This window comes from Aulonocara sp. 'chitande type north' Nkhata Bay, linkage group LG14 (assembly GCF_057382095.1).
Source record: "Aulonocara sp. 'chitande type north' Nkhata Bay isolate Kocher_YH1m ecotype deep benthic linkage group LG14, A_spYH_male_GT1.1, whole genome shotgun sequence".
In the NCBI taxonomy this organism is placed as follows: Eukaryota; Metazoa; Chordata; class Actinopteri; order Cichliformes; family Cichlidae; genus Aulonocara; species Aulonocara sp. 'chitande type north' Nkhata Bay.
The window spans coordinates 28,955,568-28,974,832 of record NC_141357.1 but is presented as its reverse complement, the minus strand read 5'-3'; the positions used below and the strand labels follow the sequence as shown (position 1 = coordinate 28,974,832).

Below are 19,265 nucleotides of genomic sequence, written 5' to 3'. Positions count from 1 at the left end.
CAAGCAGTACAACATTTTGCGGCAACAACAAAACGTGAGACATTTGTTGTTTTTATGTTTATTTATTGTTTTTATGTTCAGTCTCAACTGTTACAAAGTTGATGTGCAGTTAATAAGTGCAATAAATATTTATACTGGAAAAGAAAATCGTGATCTCAATTCTAAGCCAAAAAAAATCGTGATTCTCATTTTATGCAAAATCGTGCAGCCCTATTGTGAAGGTCCAATACCCCTGCCACAAACACTATGATGGGCTATATTAGGATGGGGATTTCTGTTGTAAGAGCTTAACAACAACAACAACAACAAAAAGAAGCCCCACTGTCCTTTGACCTTCTACTCCCCCCCTCCCCAGAGCTTTCACCTGCCTCTCATGGTCCCTCTCACATAGATACTTTAGTGCTGAATAGCACTTAACAGCTAATGTTGGAACAACATCTGTACTAGCTCATAATCAAAACCTTGATGTGCCAAGACCAGGCCAAGCATCCACCCATAACACCATAAAGGGCGATTAGATAGCGAGCAAGCTTCTTCACAAAGCAAAGTATTGTGTTTACATGATAAACAAAGTCAAAACAGGCCACAATGGACGTTTGAACATGTTCACAGCTCAACGTCCAGACCATGAAAAAAAAACAAAAAAAAAAAAACAAAAACCCCAAACCCCTCACCGCCTCTGAATTTGCAGCCATCACGTCACATTAGGGAAACAGTTTAGCCAGTGACTATTTAAAAAGCCATAATTTGATGCTGCATCCATTGAATCTTCCCCAGATAAGAGCCCCATGACTGCATTCAGTCATCTCCCTCCCTCCAAGACCCTTTGAGAACATAGCACCAATCATAACATGTCTCAGCACTGAGCGAACAATGCACAGGACAAGAAAGAAGCCGGCCACAACTCTGTGTGCCAGTAATCTCTCTTTGAGGCCCCCGCGTCTCTTAATTGCCCGGACACTTGTGTCCGAGGGTTGCTCTCGTTCCTCAGTGAAAAGATGAGACCTCTCGTGCTCCTTACAACAGGCTTAAGCTGATAAACCCTTTCATTCAACGTGGCCGTGGGATTGAGGCTTCATGCGAACAGATTGGGTAAAAAAAAGACTAATAAAAACAGCGATTAGCCTCCAACACAGAAACAGAGCTAAGCCACAGCACAGCCTCAGCAGGGGGTCTACTTTCAACCACTAAAAGTGTCTGATGATTTGTGAGAGCCTTTTCTGAGGAACACATTCCTCAGAGCAACTACATGAGCAGGAATGCATGTGGTGTTTTTGTTTTTACAGAACAAAGATGTAACGGATTCCAAAATAGGATGTGATGAGTGAAGAAATACACAAGCGAGCCTCTCTTGGTCTCTACAAGCCTACTTCTAGCATGCATCCTAGACTACTAAATGAGAAACCCTCGTTCTTGGATAGTAAGCACCTCTCGTGACATTTACTACCTGACAGCGTTGCTCTCCCTTCATGAATCCTTCTTCTCATTTTCTCCCCAGTTACAGCCAACACCTCCATATGGGCTGCCATCAGTGTTTCTTCTGGCCTGTTGCTGTTGTGCATTATACAGAAATCGTGTGTTTGTCAGCAGCAAGGTCGAGTTCTCTGCGTGTTTGCTTTATTTGCAGCTGATGTGAACAAACAAAACAGCACCATACAATTCAATACAGGTTTACAATAAAAACGCGGGCTGACACTAAAACATAGAAAGCAAGCTTTGAATTAAAAAGGAAAAAAAATAATCTTTGCAGTCTGAAAACACAAGTTCTCCAAGATTGTGTCCACCTGACAAATGCTCCAAAAGGAAAAGGGTTAAGTTAATTCTTTGCTCTCTACCAACTGTGAGGGAAATATGTAAGTCTGCACCTCCTAAATGAATCAATATTTTCCCCAGCCATCCCCCTGCTAGCTCCATACAGAAAGGTTTCCGCATACACGCAAACTTCCTGTTAAAAGACAGAAACGTCTCTAAAGAGAAAGATGAGAGCGAGTCAAAACAGTGATATTTTACCTGCTATCGCTGCTGCTTTTTGAAGCCAGAGATAACCATGCAGAGCAGGGGCATTATCAGCGCTGTCTGCGCTAGCTAGCCTGGTTAGCAAGCTTCCTTCGTCACTTGGCATTATGTAAAACAGATGGGTACTTATTTTACATTAAACATACTTAATAGAAAAACTAAAACACCAATTTACACTATGTTTGTTAGGGATGATACCCGTTTCAAAATTTGGAGGAAAAAAAAGATTTTTATTTAAGTACTATAGGTATTGTCGGTGTAAATCTTCTGTAAGTGAAATGAGGCTGCTCAGGTTACAGCATACAATTTAGAAGGCTTTGCGGTTACAGAACACCATGCACCTAAACATGAAGGTTAATGGGGATTAACTCTGTAAAGCAACAAACTAAAATTTCGGCAATGCTGTATAGTAATAATGTAGTGTAGTATCTAATATTAGTAAGTTTCTTAGCAACTGTCATAACATTTCAGACTGTGTCCTGTAAACAACAACAAAATATAATGTTAACATTTCATGTCAATGGCCTGCTACAACAAAGTCAGAGCTTTAAAACAGTTGATGACACTTTTTACCTTGGTATTAAACTGTGTATCAAGCCTCGTGTAATTCTTTCGGTGTTGTTAAATTCTGCTAAATGCTAAATTCCTGGTATCTTGACCTGACCTTTGTATAACAAATGCTCAAAGCTGAAAGTTAAAAGGGCACGCACCTGGCACACAAAGTAAGCACACCTTTAATTATAACTTGCAAATATATGAGCCTTTGTATTAAATGCAATACAATTGTATTAAGGCTGTATAAAAATTCACCTACCCTCCAGTTGTCAAAAAGCATGGGCATTAATTAGACTGCCTAGCTTTTGTACCAACATTTTTTGAAATTTCAAACAGCCTATTTTTTAGTGCTTGTGGTTGCTGCTTTTATTACATATAAAAGTACTGATCACAGCAACTTTACAGACAACATGCATTTACTGTATAATGCCCCAAAAAAATTTCAGTAGAAATAATTTGGCGTGGTGGTTAGTACTGTTGCCTCACAGCAGGAAGGTCCCGAGTCCTTCACCATCTGCCCGGGTCCTTTCTGTGTGGAGTTTGCATGTTCTCCCTATGTTTGCGTGGGTTATCTCCGGGTACTCAGCCTTCCTCCCACAGTCCAAAGACATGGAATTAGTGGGGTTAGTTTAAGTGGTGAATCTAAATTGCCCATAGGTGTGAATGTCCGTGTGAATAGTTGTCTTTTTCTCTGTGATAGACTGGTGACCTGTCTAGGGTGTACTGTGCCTCTCACCCTATGGTAGCTGGGATAAGCTCTACCCTCCTGCGACCCTGATGAGAATAAGTGGAAGAGAATGGATGGATGGATAATCATGTAATCAAGTACAAACCCCCCCCCAAAAAAAACAAAAAAAACAAAAACACACTAACTGACAAAAAGCAGGCAAGACAATCTGTGCCATACTGTTACCTTAGTGACGGACTTTCAGTAGGAATAAACCAGCTCCAAAATAAACAGTTTCTTATTGTTAGTGTAATGCAACTGATAATGCAACAGCATGAATCAATTTATGGGGAGCACTGCAGCACCATTATTTGCTCTCCAGATTAGCTTGCCCACTGGTGACCTTGAGTAATAGCTCACAAATGTATTCTACAGAATCATGTGACATGTGCACAGAAACACACACACAAACACACACCAAGTGGGAATATCAACATATCCATTTGTCCAAAGAAGATATAATGTGCAATTATGTGGGGAGCGTGTTGTTGCAATGGTGTCAAATAACACAGGCGAGGTAAACTCAGTGAACCTGGCTGCAGATGATTTTGGATATTTAGCGTGATAATTGAAACAGAAACACATTAAATGTTCCAAGTACAAGTATGCTTATTTGTGTGCAATCTCCTGCCGGAGCTGGTGGGTGCATCTGCAAATGATTCCAAGTGACTCTCTGGTTATTACCAAAATAATGAGCTAACTATAGGCCATGGAGATCTGCTTCAGCTAGACTCTCCTCAATTTTATTCACTTTTTCTAAAAAAAAAAACAACATGCCAACTTAGCAAGAATGGCATTTAAATTAGTCACACACAACTACTGAGTCTTATTGGGATGCTGAGGTCTGACAAAAAGTACATTTGAAGATGCTCACCTATATTTCTTCATCCTTTCTGCAATTTATAAAACTCAACTTGCTTCTGAGCTAAACCGCAAAGACTGAAAAAGCTGATTCAATATTATGGAAAAGACTCTTGGGAAGCATGTCTGCATTGGCATCGGATCTTATTAGACATATGATACATCCTCAGCTGCCTCATTATCCTACAGGAGATTAACAACTCACTGTAAATGTGGCATCTGTGTAGGAGAAAAGTAAGGATCAGCCATCAGTTAGAACCAGCTAATCTGAATTATGCGAGATCAGCAAGGTCAAAACATTACATGCGGATAAAACCCTTAAAACAGCAGGGGGTTAAAAGAGTCGTGCAAACGAGACGTTTAAATTGAAGAAGCAGAAAAAGAAGACGGGGTTTCTGGGCCTGGGCAAAGGGTTAGGTAATGGAAGTTTCTGCAAACTGTCAAAAAGACTGTGACAAAGCTATTTCTGGATTTTAATATTGTTCAGTTTCCCCTGGTGCTCAGAGAACATCTTGTTGCTGAGTAACTGAGAGTTGGAAAGTGCCCATGCTGAAAGGATACCACTGATAACTGATGAGATGTGGCACATTGAATATACTGTCAAGTTATTGCCTGTCAAAGTTTCCCTAAAAGGAACAGCTCTGCATTTTGGGAAATACAGCCACAACGGTTTAATCATTTATATAATCGTGTGCAGGTCGCCCTTGTTTTGCTAGTTAAAGTTAAAAAAAGGATGTGTTAGGTGTGGACTTTGGTGCCTGACACCACAGGCTCCCAAGTCCTCCTAAGCTGCATGTTCAAGAATTGTTCCACACTTTATCAAAGTGGGATCCGGGGACTTTGGATATCAAGTCAATGCTTCGGTCTCTGTTGTCCTGCTCATGCCATTCCTTGAATTCTGGGGAGGCCACTGTTGTTGAGGACCACTGCCAAAGGGGGTACGCTTGGTTTGCAACAATGTACAGGTACAGGCGAGGAGTGGATGGCTCTTGTCAAAATCCAGATCAACTTGAACCCAGCAGTCTATTTGAGTGATTTTAATGGTGTGGGTGACCGGTGTATTTGCCTTTTTAATGAGAATAAGATGAGAAGACTCTGAGATCCACCATAGTCAGATTTTTCCCACTCGTTTTCTAATCTTTGTGCTCCAGTATAATAACAGCTCCATGTTGGCCATGCAAATATTAGAGCAGTATTGATCTTCTCATCTATACTTGAGTCAGAAAGCAAATGAACAGATCTCCAAAATGTTTAAATGTTCTTATATGAAAAAAGAAAATCTAAAATGAAGAGAATGCAGTCTTAAGTTAAAAGAATAATTCAAAAGCCAAAAGAGCTTTAACTTTAAAAGGGTCTGCCTCACAAATCAATCCACAATATTACAATTCTACTCTGTTACTGCAATGACAGGCAATAAAATGAGATGCACTGCATTGGCCTTGTCTTACAGGAAATTCATCTTTCAAACTTCTCAAAGAGCTGGATGCTACTCTGTCTTCTGTCATGCAGCATTAGGAATCCCACAAAGTCCATAAGAATACAGAGGAAGAAGTGGTCATCATTTCTGGTCATCATTTCTGGTCCTGTCCTCACTTTACAATATTTTATTCAGCAACTGTTTTTCTGAACTTTTAGGTAATCATTTTAACAATTTGAATCAATAACTTATTTCAGCTGGTTAGACATCAAATTGCAATCCTAACTGATGCTTGCTGCTCTTGGATGTTGTTTCTACTGTTTGAGCTTTTCTACAACTATTTCATAGACCAGCTGTAATTGCAAGTACATAAATGGAATTGATTAAAATTTCTAGTTAAGCAACAGCCTGCCGCTGTCAGAATTCAACATACCCTTTCTTAACTTTGTCAGAGGGAATGCTTCGTATGTGAGATTTAAAAAAAAAAAGGAAAAAAAAAGTACTTGCCGCATGCAACAGCTAAACCGGGCGAGAAAGCAGAGCTGATGCCACCGTGCCATGCTACATGCTGAGACACTGGGTCTCTTTGTACGACGAGCTTCTTTACAGACAGCAGCAGGAGCTGCAGGAACACTTACACTTGAATGAAAATACCACAGACAGCAGGGGGTTTACAGCTTGCGTGTACACACAACAGTGCACACAACCGGGGAAGCAGGGTGGCGGTCACATGGAAGTGAAAAGGCTATCGTCCAGAGGGAAACTTGTCATGCCAGAAATCTTAAAACTATGAATAAATTTACATCAAATCAGCATCCCGTCTGACCGATGCAACAGATATCCTACATGAGATAGATTTTATGGTTTGTTAGCGGTGACGATGAAAATTTGTAGCAATCCTACACAGCCCAAATTTCGTATCCATAAATGCATCTTTTTCATTTAGCTCAGGAAATATGATCACTGGAAATGTAGAGGGGAAAACTGAGAAATCACAAAGAGCCAACATTCAATCTAGGAGAGATAACAGCAAGACAAAGGACAGCTCTGGATGGCAGGATGCCCCTGGGGCGGCTATGCTGTTATTATGTTGGAAAGGGCTGCTGAGCTGCGGTGCGGGGCAATTACAGACCGGAGGATTGACTGGGGGGAGGGTCCGGGCAAGCCAACCCATCCATGAAGCGCTCTCAGCTCAGAGAAAAGGAGAACAAACTCTGATACAGCAGCAATAAACCATAACAGATGATGGTGGCTTCACCCGTTGAAGTAACAACCATCTGCTTATTCCCATGGAAAAGAGTTCGGTCTAAGCCGCTTTGCTGTCATCAGTGGAACCCAAAATTAATTTTGAGCGATGCATGCTGAACTTCCTGCTGCATTGGTTTGGATTATTTTACTAGTATATGTCACAAATAGGGTGGTTTTGGGATAACGTACAGGGCTAAATGAATCATCTGTTGTTCTCATAGAGAGCTACAGCAGACACTGTGGTGAACACATTAGCCACGTCTATTATCTTTAACGTCACTCCACTTTGGAAAGTCCTGGCTGAAAACCACACACCGTCCACTAGCGATCCAGCCGGAGAACGCGGGACAAAGAGGAAAAGTCAGTCTCAGAGTATCGTTTCAGTGGTTCATGGACCACAGTCAGAGGTCGCAGCCTTACAGCCATTGTGTGTTGTCACTGAACGGGTAGATAACGGAAGTAAAAACAGATAGAGTTGCAAGGGGGAAAGAGTTTTACGAGACACATAATGCGACTTTTCGCCAAACTCTCACTTGGGTAACTTAAGCCACTCAACTTCACCTCTGATGAAATCTCCATTGTCGTCTCTCATAATATTACAGCTCTCCAAGTAAAGAGGCCACAATGGGCAGTGAAAGGAGACAGTAATACAAGCTCGGTGCTGTGAGAAGTAACAGTTGGCACTGCTGAGTATCTCGGGTCCAAACACACAATTTCCATGCCCCGTGGCCCTGAACGGCTTCAGTGGAGCAGGTGTCTGCGCACATTCTTTACATAAGCTTTTGTCAAACATGGCGCACAGGAGCAAGGCCTCACAGCTGCAGGACAATGGAGTCTCATTAAAGTACAGCTCTGCAGCCAGACATGCACCCTTACAGCCGGAGTCAAGGTAACAGTTTCTCCAAGGTCAGTTTGTGGTCAGAAACGGGGCCAAACCAAATGGTGAGAACTGCATGTGAATTATATTACAGAAACATGCCATAAGTTATTTACTAAAATGTAAAATAAATAAATCAATAAAATAAAAAGCTTAAAGCTGTTGTGCTGACAGAAACAGAAATAAAAAGACTGAAAGCAAGTACAGCTGAAGTTCAAACTGCACATTGTGATTAAATTAATGCCTGATGAATGAGGTAATTGTGCTCTTTCATGCAATTTAGATAAAATTACCGTTATCTTCCAGCATAATGTCAGTGTCAGACCCCTGAGCCATGAACCATGCTGGAGAAGTAAACACTGTGCATGAAGCTAGGTAGTACTATATTTTTAGACGTCAGAAATCTGAATGTATAAGAAAAAAAAAATGCCAAGAACCAGTGTGAAGATTAGAGGTTTCTGCTCTTAAAAACTCTCTCTGGCTTTATATTCCACAAAAAGTATCAATTAAACTCTCTCGGGGAGTGTAACAAAACTTCAGTTTAACTGATTTTAAGATTTGGTCGTGCAACCTACACAGGTGAAATGTTTTAAAGTAAGAATCAGCTCATTCACTTTAATTGCATAGCCAACTTCATACCATGTACAGGGCGATATGACCAAAAAATATTTATCACGATATACATTTGATAATTTGCGATAATGATAACTGACGATATAACTGACACTAGACAAAATGCTTTACAACTCCACAACTTTATTAGTGCAAAAAACCCCATCAATGTATTTTCACTTAAACAAGCAGCTGTTTTTTTATGTGCATTAAAGTTATATAAAAATGTAACAGTGCAAATTCCTTGCTGACAGTTTAACCAAAAGGCATTTCCAGTGGAAACTGGCCGACACATCCTCAGCATAACCATGTATAATATCCACAAAACTTAAAAAGAGGTTATAAACACACAATACAGTAATATTATGTTGAAGCACAGTACGTATCACGCCGCGAGGTGCCTGCCTAAGACAGCCGTAATGCTCCGACAATCCATCAAGCGGTGCGGCTTCGTAGCTTAGCAAAGTCGTACTAAAACATTTGACAGATTTTCGAGCCCCATGTACGACATAAAATTGTTTCGAGGTCAGTAAACACAACCAGAATTCATAAGGCACACGGGATTATGAGGGGCACTGTTGATTTTCAGAAAAATCAAAGGATTGATTTTAAGTGTGCCGTATTTTCCAAACAACGCGGTAATAACGACGGACCGCTAGCATGCCTACCAAAAATAGTGCTTGGTTGTGTATCTGACGCATGAAAGCTAAACCAGTTCCACACCACTGAAGTTGCAGCATTTTTACAAACCAATTCTGGTTCATCCGTTTCATTTAACGATCCACTTTCGCTCTTCTCATTCTGCGTTGCCGCCATGTGCGTATGTAAACATAGGCACTGCGCATGCGCGTTTTACCCATATTCTATCGCGATATTTCATTTTCCTATCGTTGCCCAAAATTACACCGGTATTACCGTGAACGGTATGATATAGCCCAGCCCTACCACGTACTAAAACCTCTAATGAAGAAATCTAAGACGTACGGATTAGGCAAGGCAATGTGCAGACACTTTTGTCAACCTTCTCACATTTGCTCCATCTGTGTTGTTTTTTAGTTTTTGTGCAAGTCATCTTTGAGTTTGACACATCTTGACACATTTAGTGATGGCCTTTTGCTTTCACTTATAGTACAAGTTTAGGTCAGTTTATAAGCGGTTTCATGTATCGTATGCCAAGCTGTTCAGGAAGACTGGGCCAAAATTTGTGATGAACACATCTCTAAATCTGACATTTAACTCTCACGGTCTCTCCGCTGCGAATTTTCCACATCACAGAAGCCTCAAAAATGTCCCAGTATTAACCCAGACCAAAACAGAAGACTTCTACAACACAAAGCCACAGAAACCAAAGGCAAAGCTGATCAAGAACAGAGGATTACCACCTGCAGATAAAACAGTTCAAACCACTCTTTCAAGCCACTTCTTTGGTTACAGTGAAGGATGCATGATGGGCAGGGTGCAATTCAGTTTTCAGCAGACCACTGACATACTGATGAAAGGTGTCCTTAGCCCCACTCTGAGGCTCCTTGCACCCTTCGCCCCTGGCTGCGAGCCGAGCGAGCGGGCGTCCTGCCTCAGGGGGCCAGCCACACAGCAGAACCGCCGACCAGGAGGAGTCGAACAAGAGGCCTTTCTCTCCCTGCGATGTGATCCTCCCCCCTCTCACTCCTGCAGGAACGACTCTGGCAGCATCTCAGCTTGTTCTCCCCCTTTAGTAAAGTTGGATTCTCAGATCACTTTGGCCATGGCTTCAATTCATTTACATGCAACTCTCTGTCTCTCTGCTGCTGCTGGTGCACAAGTCCATGTAAGGCAGTGCCAGCAAGTCAGACAGCTGGCCATCTCTGAACAACAGCAGACATCCATTCACTAAGAACTCGCTACTCGAGGGTCTCTCAAAACGAGCACAAGTGGAGAGTCCTCTGTGCTGTTTAGAAACTGTGTTGTGAACCCGTAGCCTGACCACCAGCTCAAACAAAGCTTATCAAACAAAGCATACACAATTATGCAGTGTATAACTGACCCGAGCGTAACCTTTATAAAAAGCAGACACGCACATGAGGGGAGAGCAAAATTAAATTCATTCATTTGGTACCAAGATATAATGGCTAATTACACTTCTCAGTACATTCATATTACGAAACCACCAGAACAACATGACAGTTTCACCTTTTTCTCTCCAAGGACAGATTAAATAAAGACTGGCAGAAGACTTTCTTTACTTTCTGCATTTAATCAGGAATATTATCCTTTCTTGATTAAATAACAAACATTTCCTGCAACGGGAAGGCCTGGATAAGTCCTAAGTAAAAGAAAAGGGGACAGCCTCCAGAGACAGGGAAGGAGCCAAGTCAGTACAAGGCAGAGGAGTGGAAGCAGAGAGAGGAGGAGGAGGAGGAGGAAAAGTACAATTGGAGATTCTGAGGTGGGTTAGACGGCTCTGAAAGACAGGGCTGAAGAAAAATTGCATCCTTCGCCAGGAGATGAGTTCCGCCTGCATCACGTCAAAAACAAACCGGAATGGAGGGCTGAGAGGGCCACTTAGTCTCCACAGACCCACAACATCAACAAAACCCACCACTGAGTCAACATCACTCACCCATTAGGTCTGCCTGTGCCTGTCTATGGTACAAATAGTACTGTGATGTTCTCGTTCAGATGTTCTGGCACATCACGAGCAGGCGATCTTCCTGTGTTACTCAGAGCCAAATGAGAGGTTTTTAAAATTGCCTCCGTTTCACCGCCAGCTAACTTCACACCTGCAAAATGTGATTCTCGCACTTGAATCAGACACAACTAATAATAACTAAAACAAAGAAAAATTGTTGCATTTGGGTCCTCAGCTGACCACCTTCTGTTTAATCAAAGCACATAAATCCCCACACAATAGGCTGCTAATTATGGCTGCAATTATGTTCATTATCATTTAATCTCCTCATTATTTGCTGTTTACTTTTCAATTAGTCCAAAAAACACTTTTTGGCAAACAAAGAAAAGAAAAGTAAGAAAAAGAGTGAATGAAATCCATTTAAAATTCCCTCGGAACAAGTTGAGGCTTATTTTATTCAACCAAATATATTCGGTGTGCCTCCGTGCATGACAAAGAACACCATGAAATCCTTGTGCTGGAATCTTTATTTTTTATTTTATTATTTTTTTTTGGGGGGGGGGAGACATTCAGTCTATAATCAATAGAGCTGCAGATTAATTAACCATCTATCAGAGCTCAACTGATTACACCAAGAAAACCCAGAAGAGAAAGGGAAATGAGCCATTTCTGAACAAAAACATGCTGCCAGATCCTCTGAAGATAAACATCTGATTAAATGGAAAAGAGACTGCTGTGTAAGTGAAGGCAGGAAAACCACCCTGTAATGCTATAATATAACTTGGATGCCAGCATGCACGAATCACAAATTAACTAGTGCCTGATAACAGATAACAATGCTCTGCGCATTTCTAAAGTCATATTTATAAGACTCTGTTAGTACAGTGAATTATGACGAATGTGTGGAGATGAAACCCAAACCGAACGAAGACTGCAGGCCTCTGCAAAAATGAGATAGACAGCTGTATTGCAATATTCTCACAAGGTCTGGGCAGCAAACAGACCACCAATTAGAGCACGAACAATGCTTATGTTGATGCCACACATATTTTCCGCTTGGAGTTACAACACAATAACACTGCACTGTGGACGTGCTCCGCCCCAGACAACAAGACAACCCCCACCCCCCTGTCATCACTGCACCTTATTCACGTCTGGACTTCATTATGAAGTGTAACGGAAATCATCATTGGCAATTTGAAAGAATTTACGAGACAATGATTCAATCCAAGTCATGCCTCGTGATCACAAAGAACGGTTAGGGTTATACATGGCTAAGCAAGGCACGTCTTTTCTAAAACCAATACGCACTGTTAGGACAAGAAGCAGATTTTAAACATTTTAGACCACCGTGGTTTTACGTACACACCGCCTGACGTGACTGATGCTAAACTAGATTACATCGTTTTTGCTGTATGGTTTTCCTAAAAATATTTCCTCTTATAGGCATCAGGCCTCACCTTTAAAATAATAATATATATTTTTTAAAAACAACAAAAAGAGAAATGGTCACAGACCTCTTTATTTGGACAATCTGTTATCTAGTCTAGCATCTTTCTTTGTGAGCATCATCAGAATTCACTGACACGCCTGACTGATGCCATGCAAATGCAGCTGAGCATGGTGTCTTTGTTTATGCCTCATCTGCAATTACATTTAGATTCAGCGAGGATGAGACCTGTGCTGCGAACTGGACACTGGCATGGCCCTCTGGCATTCTGCAGTGCACACACGACATATGCAACATTGTCCTCAATTCCATTTTTCTAAGACTTGGATTTATTTTTCTGGAGCTGTAGATAGCAAACCTCTACCATGATATATAATCCATAAGACTTTTATTTTTGGAAAGGAAGAATATATTTGAATAAATCATTTTTCCTGTCAGTTTTTGCAATTAACAAAAAAAAAAAAAGGATATCTATCCCAAATAATAAAACTCCTTGAAAAAAAACAAACAAAAAAAACTAATTAATTTTTTTTTTGGCTTAAAGTCATTTACACAGAGAGAAATTAAGCAATTTAATCCACACATCCATCACAAAATACACACCTAAGCCTCTCAATGTACACAAACATTAAAAATATAAAAGTAATTACTAAGTCAGGGAAATCAAAGTAGTCAGAAATCTTCAAAGCACTGCTTTGCTGACATTCTTAGGAAATTAAGGAAAACTAAAGATGAAATGATAGTAAAATGAAAAAACAGGCCTTCTCTGTGTACAGGCCACACCTGGATAATATGATAGAATATAAAATAACAACACTGCTGTGATGCTCAGTGGAACTATGCTTCTGCAATGACTCTCTGGTCAAAATATGAGCCAGTGCAAAGTGAAGAACCAAAAAGAAGTGAAGCCTGTTATCTTTCCTGTTCATAACTCAAAAATGTCTAGACTGGCACTTTTAAGATATATTGATAAAAATCAAGTCAAAGGGCAAGAGTCCATCCTTTTACTCTAAGTGTTTATTTTTGTTTGTTTGCTTTTTTTAAATTAAAATGGTTGAAATGTGGTTTTTAAAAGTCACATTTCAGTTAACATTTCTCACATATTTTTGTGGAAAAACTGACAATTCAATAATGTATATGTCAGTTAAAATAAACAGCTGATTTTATAGTTTAAACACACACACGTACGCATACGTTAGTGTGTGATAGCTGTGTGTTATCAATAACGAATCCCAGTTACAAGATTTCTACAGAGAATCTGAAGATGATCCCATTTGTCCCACTTGAATGAATCTGATTAAAATAAGTCGATGTAGGACAAACCCAATTCATGACCCAAATTAAAAACTACACCTGTGCTCCGACAGAAGAAGCAGACATAGCCTAAATGTGTAGGGTTTTTTTAAAAATTATTTTTCCAGGGTCTTTCAACCCATGTACAACACAGAAACCCCCCTTCAGACACTAAGCCCTGCTTCGGCTGCTGCTCTTCATCACCGCTGCCCATCTTACCTTTTTGTGTCTGTCTTTGAAAGGTAACGCAGGCCATGGCATCTCCTGCAAAAAGTCTTGCCAGTGTTTCTGATCCGGATCAGACGAGATGAAGACGATTTCCAATTTGTCCTTATGTTCAGACGTCTTTTTGAACCTGCTGTAAAACTCGCACAGGCTGCCGTTGAACTGCTTGCACGGGGCGTTCAGGCTGCATCCGAAGAAGAGCCCGACCAGGGACAGCTTCGCGCCCAGAGACTGCACGTCCACCTCGGCTTTCTCGCTGTTGACGAGCCGCTCCCCGAGTAGACTCACCAGAAACTCCGACATCGCAGCGTACAGTCCTCGAACACACAACGTTACCCTCAGCCGAAACCGCTGTACATGTAACCGCTATGTTCAAGCGACACCCAGCACTTCCTCCACCTCCAATTTGAGGTTTTAGGTGAGCTCCCAGCCCCGGCGAGGCGTTGCGGTCTCTGTGTTCACCGCTGCTCGTCCTCCGGTGCGAGCGCTGTGCAGGAATGCGCTCCGCTTAAATCGCCCTGACTGCAACAGCGGTTGCGCTCTTTTAAGAGAAAAGCACACAATTTTGTCACAATATTTATCATTCTGTTTGTAAGGAATCCACTTTAATCAATTTATGGATTTCAAATGCAATAAAAGCTGCACTTGCAGCTGAATTGTTTTAATTTCCGAGTTTATGGGTTTCTTTTTTAATTTTGTTAAATTTTCAGAATAATAACAGCGGTTTTCCGGGCTTGACCTCCAGAATCGCATTAGTCTTGTGTTTGCAAACATCATTAAATTTGAGTCGATTAATTTTCTTTAGACAACTGTAAATAAAATTCTACTCATTTCTATTTAGACTGGGAGTGAGACTAAACTCAACTCCTGTGGATGTGCTGCCACCTAGTCCTCACAAAAGAAAACAAGGGTCAGTCACATCACACAGAAAAGTTCCTATCTGATCCCCTCGCAGTCAGCTGATTCGTAATTACAACAGCTTTAAAATAAGTAATTCCAAATTTTACCATTTACGTTTGCTACAGCGAGTGATCAGAAAACACGGAAAACAAAAAAGAGTAGCAATGTTTTCTTCTGTTGCTGACATCAAGTTTGTGTTGAAATATTTAAACGAATAACTACTAACTGATCATCCTGAAACAAAAAAAGAGCTTTTGGCTTTAGATCGTGACAAATGGAGTGGGTTTAAATTGAATTTGGTTCCAGTTTCTTAATAGATTAAACATGCTTTTCAGCCTGGAAAGATCTGATGTTGGTAGCTAATGTAACTATTATGTTATGGGTGTTCCAGAGTGACAAAAAATAAAATAAAATAAATAAAGGAAAACTAAAAAGATCCAAATTTTAAATCACCCTTGCACTTTGACGAGCTCTATCTCAGACTGTTTTTTGGAGTATGACATATGAACATTCATTATCTTGCAAAAGTTATTGTATGACAAAAACTTACTGATTCTGAGGGTGTGACACTCACTAATTTTCCATAGAATGACTCATGAAAAGTTCTGGCACAGCTTCAGCTATTTCGAAGTTGCATAGAAGATGAAAAACAACTGAAACACATCGTGTATGTGAACTTTACCATGTATATCCATCACCCACAACAGCACAACAAAAACATGGTCAGACATATGTGACAGATCAAAAGAGGAACCCAAAGAATAAGTGTCACTCCATTTAAAGCCACAGCAACAACAAAGTTAAAGAAATCAATAGTCACAATAATAATAAAATAAAAATATTAAGACAGATTCACCACAAACTAGTGTCCACCAGTTCATCACAGAATCCGAGTACTAAGATGGTAGCAAGTAAAGCGTGCATCTCATAGGCATTACCTAAACAAGTCAGTATTGTTTTAGGGGCAAACTTAAACAAATTCTGGTTTCTATCAGAATCAAAGTGGGAGATATTTCACTTTTAAATTATATTTGGGGGGGGGGAGTGCTGAAATGTTGAACTTTTGTTGAGTGATGAAAGCAGCGCAGTATTCCTCAGTCCTCGGTGAACATCATCTTCACCAGGTCTGCTTTGAAACATTCCTCCTCCACCAACTTCTGAGGCTGAAACAAAGATTACACAGAAATGACGCTTAACATTACAGAAATATCCAATATTAGCTGCCTTATTAAACAAATAACTAACTAAATAAATACATAAACAAATAAAGGTAAATGCATTCTTACTGTGCCATATCGCAGCAGTGTGGGAACTCCAGTCAACTTCAGTGTCTCCTTGAAATCGTTCTTTGGATCCTTCCAACTGGAGTGAGAAAGACATTATTAGGAAGCTTTTAAAAGTTAACAGTACAACATTTAATAACATAACAAGACTTTGGACTATGCATTGAAACACATTTTTACATTCATGTGAACAAATGGCTCTTGGGAGGCAAAAAAAAAATTATCACAGCAAAAACGGATATTGCATATTTGCACAGCATACTGTTTAAACAGAAACAGTAAACAGTTATCAATAACAACTCTGTCTTTCTCACACTGCAGATAAACTTTGTGCTTCCTTACTGCTTCCAGAAAAATTAAAAGGTTAAGTTAAACTTAATTAACTACTGAAGTGTTTCCATTCCTGGTTCTTCCAGACCGCATGTGAAAGTGTCTTTGAGCAAGATAATAAACCCCCAAAACAGCACTCAGTATATCATTAATGTGCATTAGTGTTTATAAAAGTGGTTTGAGTTGGTTAGAGCGGTCAATAAGACTACAAAAGTGATTTATGTATGCAATACACAATGATAACACTCCATTCACATTAGGGAATAAAACATAAGCAGAAGTAGTATGGTTAGTTAAAGCAAACAAACAAAGAAAATAGCAAAAGTAGCAAAGAGTTAAAGTCTCCTAGTATAAAACGCATGTAAAGGTTCAGAATGTGCCTCAGCCCACTCTGAAGGTACACAGTACTAGAAACCAGTCTTCTCTAGTTTAGAAATTGGGTGGGGAACTTTAAAAGCCAGTCTCTCCTGTAAACTGGGCTCGTGATAATGAGAGCTCATCGGAAGATGTTAAATATCACAGCACTTTATACCAAAGAAGAAATGTTTAACTGGCTCTGTGGTCAGCTGAAGAAAATGAAAATATAAATTCTGATCAGAACAATGATCGGTTTCAATTTCAATTAAATTACATCATGTTTCATGTATCTTTTAATTCTATATAACTTTACAACGGAGATTCAGTCAGTTACTATCAAGCTTTTGTGCCACAGTAAAATCCTTTTATTGACAGGCTACCTGCGATTCTCAACAAGTAAACATGAAATAAAGCTTAGTCTGTTAACTGCACCATGATGTGCTATAGTGGTGACAGCGCGTGACATTTGTGTGACTAAAGATTTGGAAATAATAACAGCTTCTCACAACATGCTGGAAAAAGGAAGCATAAAATACTGACTAGGCTCTTTCTCCAACTTGGCAGTAGATGAAAACAGAGCCCTCCGGAAGGTGACTCAGCTGTCCTCTTACAACTGGCTCGGCTGGAAAGGTAGAAGTCACAGGATGAAGCACAAAATGCTCTTTATGCAATTTTGATAAAGAAATGCTAAGAAAGAACTCGACTTGTTATTTTTCAATAGTTCTAATCTCAACAGCAATAAGCAATGTCGTTACTTTCCTGTTCATTTTAGACAAATTTTCCATCCATAACAATCACATTTGTGAAAAAATTTAATTGTTATATAACATTTAAATAACACTGTCACATTCAAAAAAGACAGAATATATCCAAACTCTTCATTTCACCTGGTTAATTAAAACTTTTGTGTAGAAATGATTTACTAAACCACATACATACATACATACATTCTGTAATTTCAATGCACATACACTGGTCACTTTATTAGGTAGATCTTGCTAGCACAGGGCTGGACCCTCTTTTTGCCTACAGAGCTTCACTATTTTTGTGGCATAGATTCAACAAGGTGCTGAAAACATCCCTCTGAGATTTTGGTCCATATTGACTGCATAACAAAGTTGCTCCAGACTTGCAGGTTGCACATCCATGATGCAAATTTCTCATTTAATCACATTTTATGGTGCTCTGTTGAATTGACATCTGGCGATTGGGGAAGGTGATTTGAGTACAGTGAACTCAGCGTCAAATGCAAGAAACCAGTTCGAGATGATTTAAACTTTGTAACATGGTGTATTGTCCTGCAGGAGGCAGCAACCAGAAGGTGGGTACACTGTGGTCATAAAGGGATGGATGTGCTTACTGATTAAATGATACTCAGCTGGTACTATGGGACCCAAAGTGTACCAAGAAAATATCCTCCACAGCATTACACCACCATCTGCCCGAACCTTTGATACACGACAGGATGGATCCTTGCTTTCATTTTTTATGTCAAATTCTGACCCTAAGATCTGAATGCCACAGAGGAAATTGAGACTCTGACCAGGACACATTTTTCAATCTTCTGTTGCCTGATTTTGGTGAGCCTGCGTGAATTATAGACTCCCTTTCCTGTTCATAGTCTGGTCATCTGCTGCTGTAGCCCATCCCCTTCCAGCTTTGATGTGTTGTGAATTTAGAAATACTCTTCTCCATTCTATAACTGTAGCAAGTGGTTCATTGAGTTACTGCTGTCTTCCTATCAGCTCGAAGCAGTTTGGCCATTCTAAATCATTTTCACCCAGAAATCAGCCCTAATCCTCTGTAAACCTTAAAGTTGGCTGTGCAGCAAAATCCCCAAAGTTCAGCAGTTTCTGAAACACTCAGACCAGCACGTCAGGCAACAGCAAAAACCGTGCAGTATTTCAGTATTTAAATCACCTTGTGTACAAAACAGAGGCAGGTGAGTGTAAAATCCTTAAGTAAACCTAATTTCTTATATGTAAACCTAAACTGCGTTAAATACATAACGACAGATTAATGTCTATGCTTTTACTATATAATATGCCATTAAAAGAGTGCACTATCACTAACACTGTAGCCAAAGCTAAGTCAAGCAGCATTTAAATATCAAAGTCTTTAAGACCAAAAAAGTCACGACAAAACAGTGAGAATAGCAGCTGTGGCTGTAAGTTGCGTAATATATCCAAGTATAAGATTTCTGAGGTTACCTTTGACACAATCTGGACACCAGCTCTTTCCTTGCTTGTCTTTATCCCCTGAAAAGTAAGCAAAAATATCCTTCCCTTTTCTCTCAGACACAGCCCGACAGAATTCATCATACCCGTGTACATTTACTTCTTCGTAATGGGCCATTATTTTAACCAAAGCTAATGTGACAAAGCACAAATTTAAACTGCTAAATTTAACCCGTGCTGCAAGTGTAATAATCAATGCAGCTTCTCTGAACTTTGGTCCTGGTAGCAATACTCTTAAGTCGACGCCTACTTCCGGTCTGTGGAAAAAG

The 19,265-nt window shown here is 40.1% G+C and overlaps 2 protein-coding genes across 2 annotated transcripts in view; both read right to left on the bottom strand.

Moving 5' to 3' along the window:
- Positions 1 to 14,399, bottom strand: part of nxn (nucleoredoxin) — a 70,738-nt gene extending 56,339 nt beyond the window's left edge. Inside the window, exon 1 of the mRNA XM_086261929.1 lies at positions 13,884 to 14,399. Within this exon, the coding sequence (XP_086118055.1) occupies positions 13,884 to 14,192 (309 nt within the window). The 5' untranslated portion in view covers positions 14,193 to 14,399. The remainder of the gene's footprint in view (positions 1 to 13,883) is intronic.
- A 1,053-nt stretch (positions 14,400 to 15,452) lies between these two features.
- Positions 15,453 to 19,250, bottom strand: txndc17 (thioredoxin domain containing 17). The gene is made up of 4 exons (XM_086261930.1): positions 18,970 to 19,250; positions 17,300 to 17,381; positions 16,076 to 16,151; positions 15,453 to 15,952 (listed from the first exon to the last, which is right to left on the bottom strand). Exons 1-4 carry the CDS (start codon positions 19,112 to 19,114, stop codon positions 15,884 to 15,886), a joined length of 372 nt encoding a protein of 123 aa, XP_086118056.1. The 5' UTR covers positions 19,115 to 19,250; the 3' UTR covers positions 15,453 to 15,883.
- Between the last annotated feature and the right edge of the window lie 15 nt (positions 19,251 to 19,265).

Bases quoted from the DNA above. Each gene is read 5' to 3' on its own strand.
- txndc17 (XM_086261930.1), bottom strand. From the start codon at position 19,114: ATGGCCCATTACGAAGAAGTAAATGTACACGGGTATGATGAATTCTGT. The intron at 17,382-18,969 runs GTAACCTCAGAA...CTACCTTTCCAG, and splicing joins GTGTCCAGATTGTGTCAAAG to CCGAGCCAGTTGTAAGAGGA. The intron at 15,953-16,075 runs GTAAGAATGCAT...TCTTTGTTTCAG, and splicing joins CACTGCTGCGATATGGCACA to CCTCAGAAGTTGGTGGAGGA.